This window comes from Phyllostomus hastatus, unplaced genomic scaffold (genome assembly GCF_019186645.2).
Source record: "Phyllostomus hastatus isolate PE091 unplaced genomic scaffold, TTU_PhHast_1.1 phas_scaffold_1674, whole genome shotgun sequence".
NCBI classification, from domain to species: Eukaryota; Metazoa; Chordata; class Mammalia; order Chiroptera; family Phyllostomidae; genus Phyllostomus; species Phyllostomus hastatus.
This window is the reverse complement of record NW_025334011.1, coordinates 15,277,421-15,289,529: the sequence shown is the minus strand read 5'-3', so window position 1 is coordinate 15,289,529 and position 12,109 is coordinate 15,277,421. Positions and strand designations below refer to the sequence as shown.

At 34.0% G+C, this 12,109-nt stretch overlaps 1 protein-coding gene across 7 annotated transcripts in view; it reads right to left on the bottom strand.

Annotated features, from left to right (window-relative positions):
- ARHGAP21 (Rho GTPase activating protein 21) overlaps positions 1–12,109 on the bottom strand; it is a 136,370-nt gene that overhangs the window by 14,995 nt on the left and 109,266 nt on the right. For 6 of the 7 annotated variants that reach the window (XM_045857686.1, XM_045857689.1, XM_045857691.1 and 3 more), the window contains 5 exons: positions 8,248–8,406; positions 8,003–8,105; positions 4,463–4,499; positions 2,411–2,536; positions 991–1,275 (listed from right to left, as the gene is read on the bottom strand). In XM_045857686.1, the coding sequence (XP_045713642.1) occupies positions 991–1,275; positions 2,411–2,536; positions 4,463–4,499; positions 8,003–8,105; positions 8,248–8,406 (710 nt within the window). The remainder of the gene's footprint in view (positions 1–990; positions 1,276–2,410; positions 2,537–4,462; positions 4,500–8,002; positions 8,106–8,247; positions 8,407–12,109) is intronic. The other variant, XM_045857693.1, reaches the window with a different exon arrangement.

Genomic DNA, 12,109 nt, shown 5'->3' with positions numbered 1-12,109 from the left:
GTCTATATCCAAGTCCTTATTCTCCCTGTTTCTTTGCAAAAATTCAGGTCTGATGCTTTCTTTGTAGTGGTGGCTGTAGAACAGAGGGTGTACTGATACAATCTGGTGTTAACTTTTAACCACAAACAAGGGAGCATGTAAACTATCAGAGAAAAAAAAGCACAGGCATAGGTAAGTTTTCATAATTTGAATTGGGTATAATGGAATGATTAAAATTAAGAAGATAAACTGCATAACCTTATTGTTACTATATGTGTTCCTAAGCACTAAAGAAAGAGAAAAGGAAGTTGCTCTTTCCTTTTTGTACTAACAATGGGCACAAAAAGTGAAAACAATGTATTAGAAAAACTGTGTCAATGACACAAAAAAGGTACTCAAATAAAAGCTAGACATGATCATTGCTGAATTTTTGGCTTAAAATTTCGTTATATCCACTTAAAAAACTACCTTTGCTGCCAAAATTCACACTATAAAAATATCTTGATGATTGTGAGCTAGAAAGTCTCTTAAGTCCCTAAACATCATTTCTTATTTAAAAAAAAAGGCTTATAATATGATTTCTGATCATTCAAATTTTCCTAAAACCAATTAATCTATTACAATAGGTGATATTATATTCCTAGCTGCATGATTCCACTAATGAAAACCACAATGTCATTATCTCTTTGCGTTTACATAGTAATTTGTTTTCATACGTATTGTCACTATAACTTAAGCCACATAACATTCCTGTCTGAGACATAAGAAGACAGATTTGGAATTATATGGCCATGAAGGTAATGACCAGAACTAGGATCCAATCTGATCTGTGGCTCCCTGCTTCTGAGACAGTATGCAGAGTACATAATCTATTTTTTTTAATTCTACAGGTGATATCCCAATAAGTAAAAATAATGTATCAGATACTTTCAGTCTTCTTAAAGAAAAAAAGAAATAAGAAAAATGTGAATGAACTTGTCTGATTTTATCAACATCGTTCAGAACCCACACCTCTTCATTTAGGTTGCTGCTCTCCTGGATGGTCTTGATCCAGGCTAACATATCGTCTCTGTCTTCAGCCTGAAAGAGGCATTCACAGTCTGGTGTGGTGAGCCGGAACACATTTTTCCTCTTGGTCTCACTGTAGGAGATGTCTATTAAGCAAGCGTTAACACTGATGGGTTGTTCTTCTTCAGATGTAGTCATCTGCTCTCGCTTATCTTTGTACACGTAAAGCGAATGGCCCCGAAGTACAACATACACCTGCTTCCACGGCCGGATGCTCCCACCAACTCGCTAGAAAACACGAAACAGGTCAGGCATACTTAATCCTTGGCTAAATTGCAGTGACAGGATAAACACATTAAGCAACACTGTTAAGCAGAAATATATATCAAATACAGCAGGTGCCTGATTTATTTCAAAACATACTTGTTAGGGAGGAAAGACAAAACTTGTGGGGTATAAACCAAGTTAGGCAATATATTCGTATCAAAATTAAGGATAGTGAAATCTCAACTTCAATTTGGTTAGGAAAATAAACAAGGAAATTAAGATAAAACAGGCATCACAAAATATATTTAAAATGCTAAAGGAATAGAAAAAAAGAAAAAAGTCAGCCAGAAAATTCTTTTGAATGAAAGTCAGGTTTAACACAAGTCACAGGTTATGAAAATAAGAAACACTGCTAAGGAGATCCCAAAACAGTATCTTTAATTAATGAATTAACAAAATTGATCAACTTCATATGATCAAGTAATAATAGTCACATCCAAAGTGAGTTTTCTTAAATTGTTAAACTCTTTGATTATTTAAAAAATACTGTTTGAAATAATTGAGAAAAATTAAATAAAAAATTTAAAATTATTAATATGAAGAAGTGCCACTCTAAAAGATTACTGTGATAATAACTAATAAATTTTAATGATTAAAGCAAAGTTTCGTCTTAAACATCTTGATTTCTCCTTTATATTACCAAAATATAAGACAATATATCCACAGATGATACACAGAATAAAAAACTAGAAAACTAAATGTGATTAGAATTTTTAAAAAATAATGTTCCCTTCATATGGAAAAAGGTGTTTATAAAAGATGTTTTCCATTCTTTATTCTGGATATGTTGACATTTTATTTTTTAAAAAGATTTTATTTATTTATTTTTAGAGAGAGGGGAAGGGAAGGAGAAAGAGAGGGAGAAAAATATCAATGTGTGGTTGCCTCTCCTGTCCCCCCTACAGGGGACCTGACCTGTAACCCAGGCATGTGCCCTGACTGGGAATCAAAGCACTTTGGCTCACAGCCTGCGCTCAATCCACTGAGCTACACCAGCTAGGCCCTTGGATATGTTGACACTTTATATACAGACTTCATGCTTCAGTTTTCAGTGTCTGTCTATCTTCCACTTGCAGGAACTAAGAAAATGCTATACCTTGCCCTTATCAGTGACCAGTGGCCGGTAATGGAGCCACCCCTCCTTCGTAGCATCACTGAAAACCTCTGAGGAAGAATCTTTCCTGGATCCAGAGTCTTCTGATGACTTTTGGCTGTCTGTGATCTAAAGAAAAGACCAAAAAGGGAAAAAAAAAAAAAAAAAAAAAGCACAATGTCAGCTTTCTTCTTTATAAATGTTTGCACAATGAAATTGCTTTGCTGAAAAAGTCTTTTATTTAGTGTTCCAAGTGAAGGGCTATTTTTGAAAAATCCTAACTATAAATTACATTAGAAAAATTTCTGGTCTTGTTAAAAAACGTAAATTGACCACCATCATTTTTAAGTCATCTGAAGGAATTTGTAATTATTAAAAAATTATAAAAATAATGTAATTTTCCTGCTCTCAAGAGGTCACATTTTAGTGCAAAAAGACAAAGAAGAATTTAAAAAGAAACAAGAAAATGATCAAGTTGTGAGTAGTGCCACCTGAAGAATGAAAAACACTGAGATGCAGTAACCAATGGCAGCAGTAGCTATAAATTAGTGGTGCTGAGGCCAGGGCCTCTCCAAAGAAAGAACATTTAAGTTTAAATCTGGAGAAGAAATTGTTGAAAGAGCCAATCATCAAAGGTCAGGGAAAGAAGAGTTCAGGAAGAATGTACAGTTAATGAATGTACATACCATATTTTGCCAAGTATAATGCACACTTTTTTGCCCAATTTTTTGAGAGAAAAATAAGGATACATATTATATATGGGTAGTACTAATTCTATGTCTGTATAAATGTTTTTAATTCTTTTATTTATGCTTTGTGTTAAAAGTGTAACTCTAGAAAACAATAATGCTATCTATATGGAAAATAATACCCTGGAATGCGATAATTGGTTTTGTTTCTAAGTATAAATAAATAATTGAATTAAACAATTAAAATGAAACACTTTTTCCCCCTGTAAGTTTGGGTCAAAAATGTGGGAGCACATTATATATGGGAGTGTATTATACATGGCAACATACAGTCTTTATCAATATCATTTTAAATGTTCACTATTCAATGTGAGTAGCAGAAATGGAAAATTCTCGATGGTTTAGGGTCTTTTAGGCCTTGGTAGGAAGTGTGGAGGAAGCAATCAGAAAATGAATCAGGATAGTGGCATTATGTAGCCAACACAAGTCACTGCTTGCTAAATGGAGAACGGATTCTGAAAAGACAGCCATGACAAAGGTGTTACTGGAAGAATCCAGGTGAGAAGCGATGACATCTTGGACTCAAGTAGCAGAAGTGAAGACATGGAGGAATATAAAGAATCAGGAGATAGTGGGGACAGGACTTGATACAGGAGAGGGTGAGAGGGAAAAAGGCTAAATCCTGAACTAAAGTGGACTTTAGGAAATGTGGATGTTGGTTTTTAATAGTATAATCTTCCAAGTAAAAGGAGTAGAGAAGGCAGAAAGTGTGAGTATAAATGAAGGTAGCTAATATTTGGGGGGAAGGTAAAATAAGGAAATTCCTGTCTAACAGCTTTTATTTTTCCAGTGAAGTATGGGAAAAGGGAGGATGAGAGAGGATGAGGGTAGCTTGTAGGAGGTAGGGCAGAAGGAAGGCATGAAATGATAATTTTGAGGCTAGAAAAACAAACATACAACAAAATACAAAAGGATTGCTGGGCAGTTCGATTTGGGGCCATAAACTGATAAAGTGAGAAAAACCAGCATAGTATGTGTACAGTATTATATAGGGTGTGGCCAAAGTAAATTTGCAGTTGTTTGTATGGAAAAAACAATAATAAATAATAATACAAGAATAAACTCTATTTTATATAAACTCACAACTGTAAACCTATCTTAGCCCCACCCTATAAAATGTTTAGAAATTAGAAAAGAATGCTTTATATATATATTTTCCAAATACATTTGAAACAATAAAAGATTATGACATTTATGAAATGTATCTAATAAATAAAAGAAATCATTCTCTGTGAAGAGCTAAGTAAACTAAGGTAAATAGAAACATTTATCATTTGCTGATATTTTTAAAATATTCAATACCGACCTTGATTCCCTTTAGACTTGATATGTGCTTAAAAGACCTGTTGGAAAAGAAATATGTAAGTATTTTCAATAGTGAAGAAAATACCTTAAAGATGTTAAGGACAGTTTTATAATACAGCTAACCTTTCATTAGTGAGCTGACATGTCATCCTTTCCATATTAAATGTCCACTATTCAACACAAGTGAGAAAAACAGCTAATTTTATAATTACTTAAACTTTTGATACAATGATGGAAGCTTTCTTAGTTGATTTGGTACATGAAAACTATTTCTGCATAAAGTGTGAGATTTTCTTATGCTTTTTTTTAGATGAAAGAAAAGCTACTCAGGCTAAACACTGAGCTTTCTATTATTAGTCAACCAGAGTTGCAAAAGGATTTCCACAGTGTTAATCATGGGTAAGTAGCTGCCATCAACAGTCAGACACAGAGAGAGCAGCATGTCTACACCCACTCAGCTTGTGGACACTCTGAGCCCTACACGTGGTGGGAGGAGTGCTGCCAGGGCTGGTCCCAGTGGCTACTCTGCCCATCCAGGCACATCATGGATGATTTCAGTAAGAGTAACTGTTGCCCCTACAAAGTCTTAGGGCTTCAGAAGACAGAGTCACACCAGTTATTCAAAATCATTAAACTTTAGGGAACAAAGTTGTTTTTTGTTGCTTTATTTATTTATTTTTAGAGAGGATTTTATTTATTTATCTTTAGAGAGAAGGAAAGGTAGGGGAGAGAAGAAGGGAGAGAAACACTGATGAACTGCCTGTGCACACATGCCTGGGTTGTGGGTTCGGTCCCAGAACCCACAACCTAGGCATGTACCTTGACTTGGATTTGAACCAGCGGCCCCTCACCTTGTGGAACTATTTATTTTTAAATGCCAAATTCATTTAAGGAACTTAGCATTTTAAGATGTAACTGAAGATGACACTGTCCTCTCCTCTCAGAAACCTGGAAACTGGGGACCCTCTTCCCCAAACTAACTACAAGGTAACCAGAAACAAATACATAAACTCAATTTCCACCAATTATCAGGAGGTATCTGCAGCCATGCACTACAAAAAATGAAGAAAGGTGGTTAAATGCAATGAAGTAAAAAATGAATACAGGAAGAGAGGAAGCCACTAGTAATACACCTCAAACAAAACTGCAGGGCACTGTTCTCTGAGAAATCCAATCAATCTTCCCTGGTTTGGAACAATGGGAGGGTGCTTTTCCTGGTGACAAGAGACTCATTTATTACCATTAATATCAGGGGAGGTAAGAACTAAGGGAGAAACACACAGTTCTGCCATCTTGCAAGAAGCAGTGTGTAGTAGGGTAAAGCAGACTCTGAAATGTGGCAATTACTGATATCTTTCAGTGAGGAAGAAATAAATGTTTAAAAAGCTCACAAATGAAATCCTGCATCATTAGAAAAATTCCTGCTAGCCTGGACCTCTGCAATGGCCACACCTCACACAAACTTCCCTCAAACTGCTGGTGAGCAAGCACACAATGCAAAAGACAGATTATGCATCGTACAAATCTACACTTAAAACATGTATATTCTTATTAACCAATGTTACCCCGATAAACTTAATTAAAAATTAAATCAAATTTAAAAATTGGCAGTATGGGAAGAAGTAATTTTATTGGACTATAAATAATCATCAAATAAAAACTTCACAGAATCTATGCAAAAATACTGTAATAAAAAGACAAACTGTTCTTTGACAGAAAGTTCAACATCATAAAAAAATTAATATTCCCTATAGTAATCCATAAATTAAGTATCACATCAATGAAAACATTCATGAGTTTAAGAACTACAAAATTAATTTGCAAGTTCAAATAGTATAATAAAAATAGCCAGGACAATTTGGAAATGACAAAGCAACTAGGGTGAATAGCCCCATACACTAAACATTGTAAAACCACTATAATTAACAGAATTTGGTATATAGGAATAAACAGATGAACTAATTGAACAGAATAGAGTCTAAAAATAAAACTAAACATATATAAAATTTAGCTTATAATAAAGATGAAATATCACTGGAAAGTATAACACTCAATAGATGCTTTTGGGACAACTGAGAGACACTGGAAAATATAAAGTTGGCTCTTTATTTCATTAATTAGAATAAAATAAATTTCAGGTGAGTCAAAGTTGTAAATATACAAAAAGGAAAAAGAGAAACATACAAATTTGAGAAGCAAACAATGAAGGATTTTTTATAATTCTGGAGGAAAGGCTTTTTCAGTATGACTCAAAAGCCAAATACCATTAAAAATATTTCTAAATTTGACTGCAAAAAATAAAATAAAATGTTTAATCTTTTTTTCATGGTTAAAAAAATTTAAGAAAACAAAATGGAAAATAATGAATTGGAAAAAGACTTGCAACACTTATCTCAACAAAGCAGGTAGTTTCTTTTATATAAAGAGCCCCCAGAAGTCAGTATGAAATACCAGTAGGAAACATGAAAAAGCAGTTTCCTACAGAAAAAGAAATAAATACCTCTTAAATATACATGAAATGGTGTTCAACCAATAATAAGAAAAATTTCAAATTAAAACTACAATATGATACCACTGGAGTCACAAAACCATCAAACGTTGACTAACGCGCCGTGCTGGTGGGGGGGGCAGCAGAGACTTTTGTACAGTGTTGGTGGGAATGTGATTTGGTATGATCTTTACGGTGAGCAACTGAGGAATAAATAACAGAAGTAAATTTCTGTTATTTAAGCCACCCGATCTATGGTATTTTTGTTACTGCAGCCCAAATGGACTGAAACAGCCACTGCTAGTTTATTTGGCACTTTGTGCAAATCAGAAAAAGGGACCCTCTTCCCCAGGGACATGTGGGCCCTCACTCAGAGAAGAAATTACCATTTGCTCCCTTGTATCCTTATCAAAATAAAACATATACATACCCCTTCCTGTAACAATCCTTTTCCAACTGTAATTTTCATATGCTAAATAATATACAGATATAGTCACTGAAGTATTGTTTGTGGTAGAATAAGATTTGGTCAATCCAATGTCTATTAATAGAATACAGAACACTGGTTGGAGGTACTATAGTAGAACTTTCAATGGAAAATTAAACAATCACAAAAAAGAATGAGTCAGGACTGTATACACTAAATTATCTCCAAGAACAGTGTGTACAGCACCTATGATTTGTTTATAAAAAGTAATTGGAATAGACACATGAGCATAGGTAAATTGTGTGTATGGTTATTATGCATAGTATAACTGGAAATTATACAAAAGAAAACAAAAACACAGTTATATGAAAAAGTAGAACTGGGTGGCTCGAGGTTTAGAGTGGGAAGTGATTATTTAATATACATATTTTTGTGTTTGTATACTACTGATTTTTAAGTATTCATTTAAAAATTCAATTAGAATATAGTAAGAACTTTGATTTTATTTGCATTTCTAAAGTCATAAAGTTAAAAAACAAAAGATATCATTAAATTTAATATTCGTATGTCAAAGCGATGCTGAACACCCACAAATAAATATTTAAAACAATATGCTTGAGACTTACAATTTTGCATCTTCTCTGTAATCATCTAGACCCTCATCATATGATTTTGATCTTTCTGTCTTTGAGTTGGGCTGGGCATCCAGGCTGGGAGGTCCAACAGATTCTGGAATCAAAATCCAACATTTAGACATCTGCAAATAGTTTTCAGATTCTTTTAACGGTGACAAGGTCACAGTGTGTCATAATATTCTAAATAGAAAATGGAGAATGAAAGATGGTTTACATAAGCACTCATTGAAACATACCCTGGTCATGGGAGAGCTGACGTCGAATTAAAGGAGCTGAAGTTGTAAGGCTGGGAGGGACTGTTGCTAGAGAGGGTGCTTGAGAGGTAGAGGCTGAGATGACAGCAGAAGCGGGAATATGCGCAAGATCATGATCAATGCTAGGGCTAGTTGGTTCATCTATTAGATAAAATAAAAATTGAAATGTTGAATGACCTAATTGTTATTAACAATAAAGAGTAATCATTTATCATTATTAGAAGAACCAGATAAAGATTTTAACACTTAACCACTGAAGTACCAATAAGTGGTATATTCGGCCTGTTAAAAAATCTACTTATACAGTTATTATTCCAGTAATTCCAAATAATTCTGAGTATATGGTATAAGAGATTAAATGAGTTTGCTTCTTTTGCTTCTTCTACCAATCAACCAAGACCTCACTAACTGATCATGAAGATACCAAAGTTTTTAGGTATTCAAAGCCTTAATCTACAAAAGCAGAGCAATCATACACTACCCTAAAATAATTATTTTCCAAATTTTAAATTCATTGCATATTATCATTTCAGGCAGCTAAGCAAGGTGATTGGCTGAGGCCTACCATATTTTGCTGTGTATAATGCATACTTTTTTGCCCAAATTTGTGAGGGGAAAATAGGACAATGCATTATACATAGGTAGTACTAATTCCATATCTACATAAATAAATGTTTTAATTATTTTATTTGTGCTTATGTGTTAAAAGTGTAACTCTAGAAAGCAATAAGGATCTTTGTATGCTCAAAAATAAATGTTAAAACTTCTTTATAATACCAAAAAAAAAGTATCTAAACATAAATAAATAATTGAATTAAAAAATTACAATGAAAGATTTTTTTCCCTGATAAAGTTTGGGCCAAAAACATGGGTGCACATTATACACAGGAGTGCATTATATGTAGCAAAATATGGTAACTTTCCAAGTACCAATTCCTAAAATCTTACCTTCCCCCACCCCCAGTCTCAAGTGTAGCTTCAATTTTTGTAGAAAAATAAGAAAGAACAGTGTATAGCTGCCAGAAGAAGTTGTACATTATCAAGGCCAGTGCTATAGATGGAATATTTGCACGCCCCCCCCACCCAATTTCTCATGTTGAAACCTAACACCTACTGTGATGGTATTTGGATTGGAGGTGGGCCTTCAGGAGGTGATCAGGTGAATAGGCTCCACCCTCAGGGATGAGATTAGTGATCTTTTAAAAGGGATCCCAGGAAGCTCCCTTGATTCTTCCACCATGGAAGAACATGCCTATGAACCTGGAAGTGGGCCCTCAACAGATATTGAACCTGCTGGCACCTTGATCTTAAATTTCCTAGCCTCCAGATCTGCGAGGAATACATTTCCATTATTAAGCCACCAAGTCTATGATATTTTCATTACAGCAGCCCAAATGGACTGAGAAAGCCACTGCTGGTTTATTTGGCACTTTAGTGCAAATCAAAAAAAGGACCCTCCTCCCCAGGGAGATGTAGGCCCTCACTCAGAGGAGAAATCACCATTTGCTCCCTTGAACGCTTACAAAAATCTAAATATTTTAGGTGCAATAAATTTTAACCTCAAAAGCCTGTCACAGGCAGAAATGTATATGTGAATGCACACACATGTGTGATAACAATAGTTAACACATGACTAGTGCTTACTAGGTACCAGCACCATTCTAAATACTTTACAAGTATTACTTCATTTAATTCTTATGAAATTCGATAAAGTACTATTTTACAGATTGTTCTATAAAAGTGCTATTTTTTAAAGATTTTATTTATTTATTTTTAGAGAGGGAAGGGAGAGAGAGAGAGAGAGAGAGAGAGAGATAGATAGATAGATAGAGATAGAGAGAGAGAGAGAGAGAGAGAGAGAAACATCAATGTGCGGTTGCTGGGGGCTGTGGCCTACAACCTAGCCATGTGCCCTGAATGGGAATCAAACCTGCGACACTTTGGTTCACAGCCCGAGCTCAATCCACTAAACTATGCCAGCCAGGGCTTAGAAGTGCTATTTAAAAAAACAAAACAAAACAAGATAAAGGGGCAACCTGTGTGAAGTTATCAAGCCCTAGGGATGACATCTGAACCCAGACAGTCTGATACCAGGGTTCCTGCTCTGTAAGTATAAATTAGATTTGTTTTCCAAATTGGTTAACAATAGTTTTGTACAAAATTCTTACTTTTGTAAATATTTCAGGAGTTTAAATTATATTGTAGGCCAAGAGAATGTATTTTAACAGGATGCAAGAACTACAACCCTTAAAATTAAATACCCCAACCCTTAGAAAATCATAATAAAACTCTTTAAAGAATATAATGATACAAACAGGGTTTTGAGTCCTTGACTGAAAAGGTCAAATATTTTACTTCTGACCAATCCTAAGAATCCTTTACCATCTTAATGATCAGCATTATAATCAAGATAATAATGACACAAAATTTAACACTTCCATTTCTTGGCTGAAGTCAGTAAATTCAGACTAAGACTATCTTAAGCTTATTTTCTGTTTTTACAATTTCCATTAAAAGCAGCTCTTTAAAATTTAGCAATAGAAAATATTTTGAAAATTTCCCTGTGAAACCATTTTCCTAAGTCCACGACACTCGGGGTACAATTATGCTTTTCCAAAAGGAAGGAGATAACTGAGACTTTTAATTCATCAAGGACAAAAGTTTAATTTTACTAAAGGTTGACTCATCTTTAAAAATATCACTAGTATTTAAATCACTGCAATTAACAAAGTTTATTTTTTCAATTGATACATATGTATAAAGTGAGTTTGGTCCATAGAACCTGCTGGTCCACAATTCTGATACGCATTCATGGGTACTGACATCAATGAGAAAATACTGTTTTCTTTAGGAATTATCTGACTTACACAGAATTAATTGTTTGAAGAGATTGTTTAAAAATATTCACTGGACTGGTTCAGATGAGGTCTACTGCATAAATCCACGTAGAGAAAATATTTAGAAAGGAATTTTAAAAAACCAAGATGATGCTCCTCTAAAACAATGCTTCTCAAAGCACAACCACCATCACTCTCGGGAACTATGTGGTTATAATGTGTGCCAGAGAATGTCTACAAGATGCTGCGGGAGAATCTCTCACGAGAATCAATTTTATACCTTGTAAAGTAATTTAAAACACGTTGAGGTTTATTTATATAAAATCAAATATCATGGAATGAAATTCAAATGTCGCATGGATTAAGCATTAAAGAAAATTTCTAAAGCAACTTTTTTTATACTCTGAACTTCCTGGGGTGTTCATTCATTCAGTGTCTTTTGAGTTACTACATTTTGGAGAAAATTTCTGAACCACATTGGATATGACAATCTCTGCTTCAAGTGCATGAGTACAAAAAGGACTGGAAGGATAGACACCCACCTGTTCTAGGCAGTAAGAGTTAACAGAGGAGGTGTAGGCAGAAGACTAGAACATTGCCTTACACACTCAATACTGTTTGCATTTTTTAAGAATAAATATACTTACTACTAGTTAAAGAGAAAAAAGAAAAACCTAAGTTTATTTTTAAAATACACACAATTATATTACCTAGCCATTACTTTATATTACCTTATAATTATGGATTCCACTAATAAACCCAATCTTTATTCCTATAAAAATATGAAAAACTTTGTTGTTTTAATCATTACCAATATGTGGATTAAGTTTTAATAAACTTAAATATTCTGTCAGATATAAATAGCTGACTATCTTTATCCTAGGATGTCACTTGCTACATTAAGATACCAAATAATGCATGCAAAACACATATTATGAACTATTAGGGCTGAACTTGCTATTATCAAGTGACATAATCATTCATGATAAAATTACATTATCAAAGAA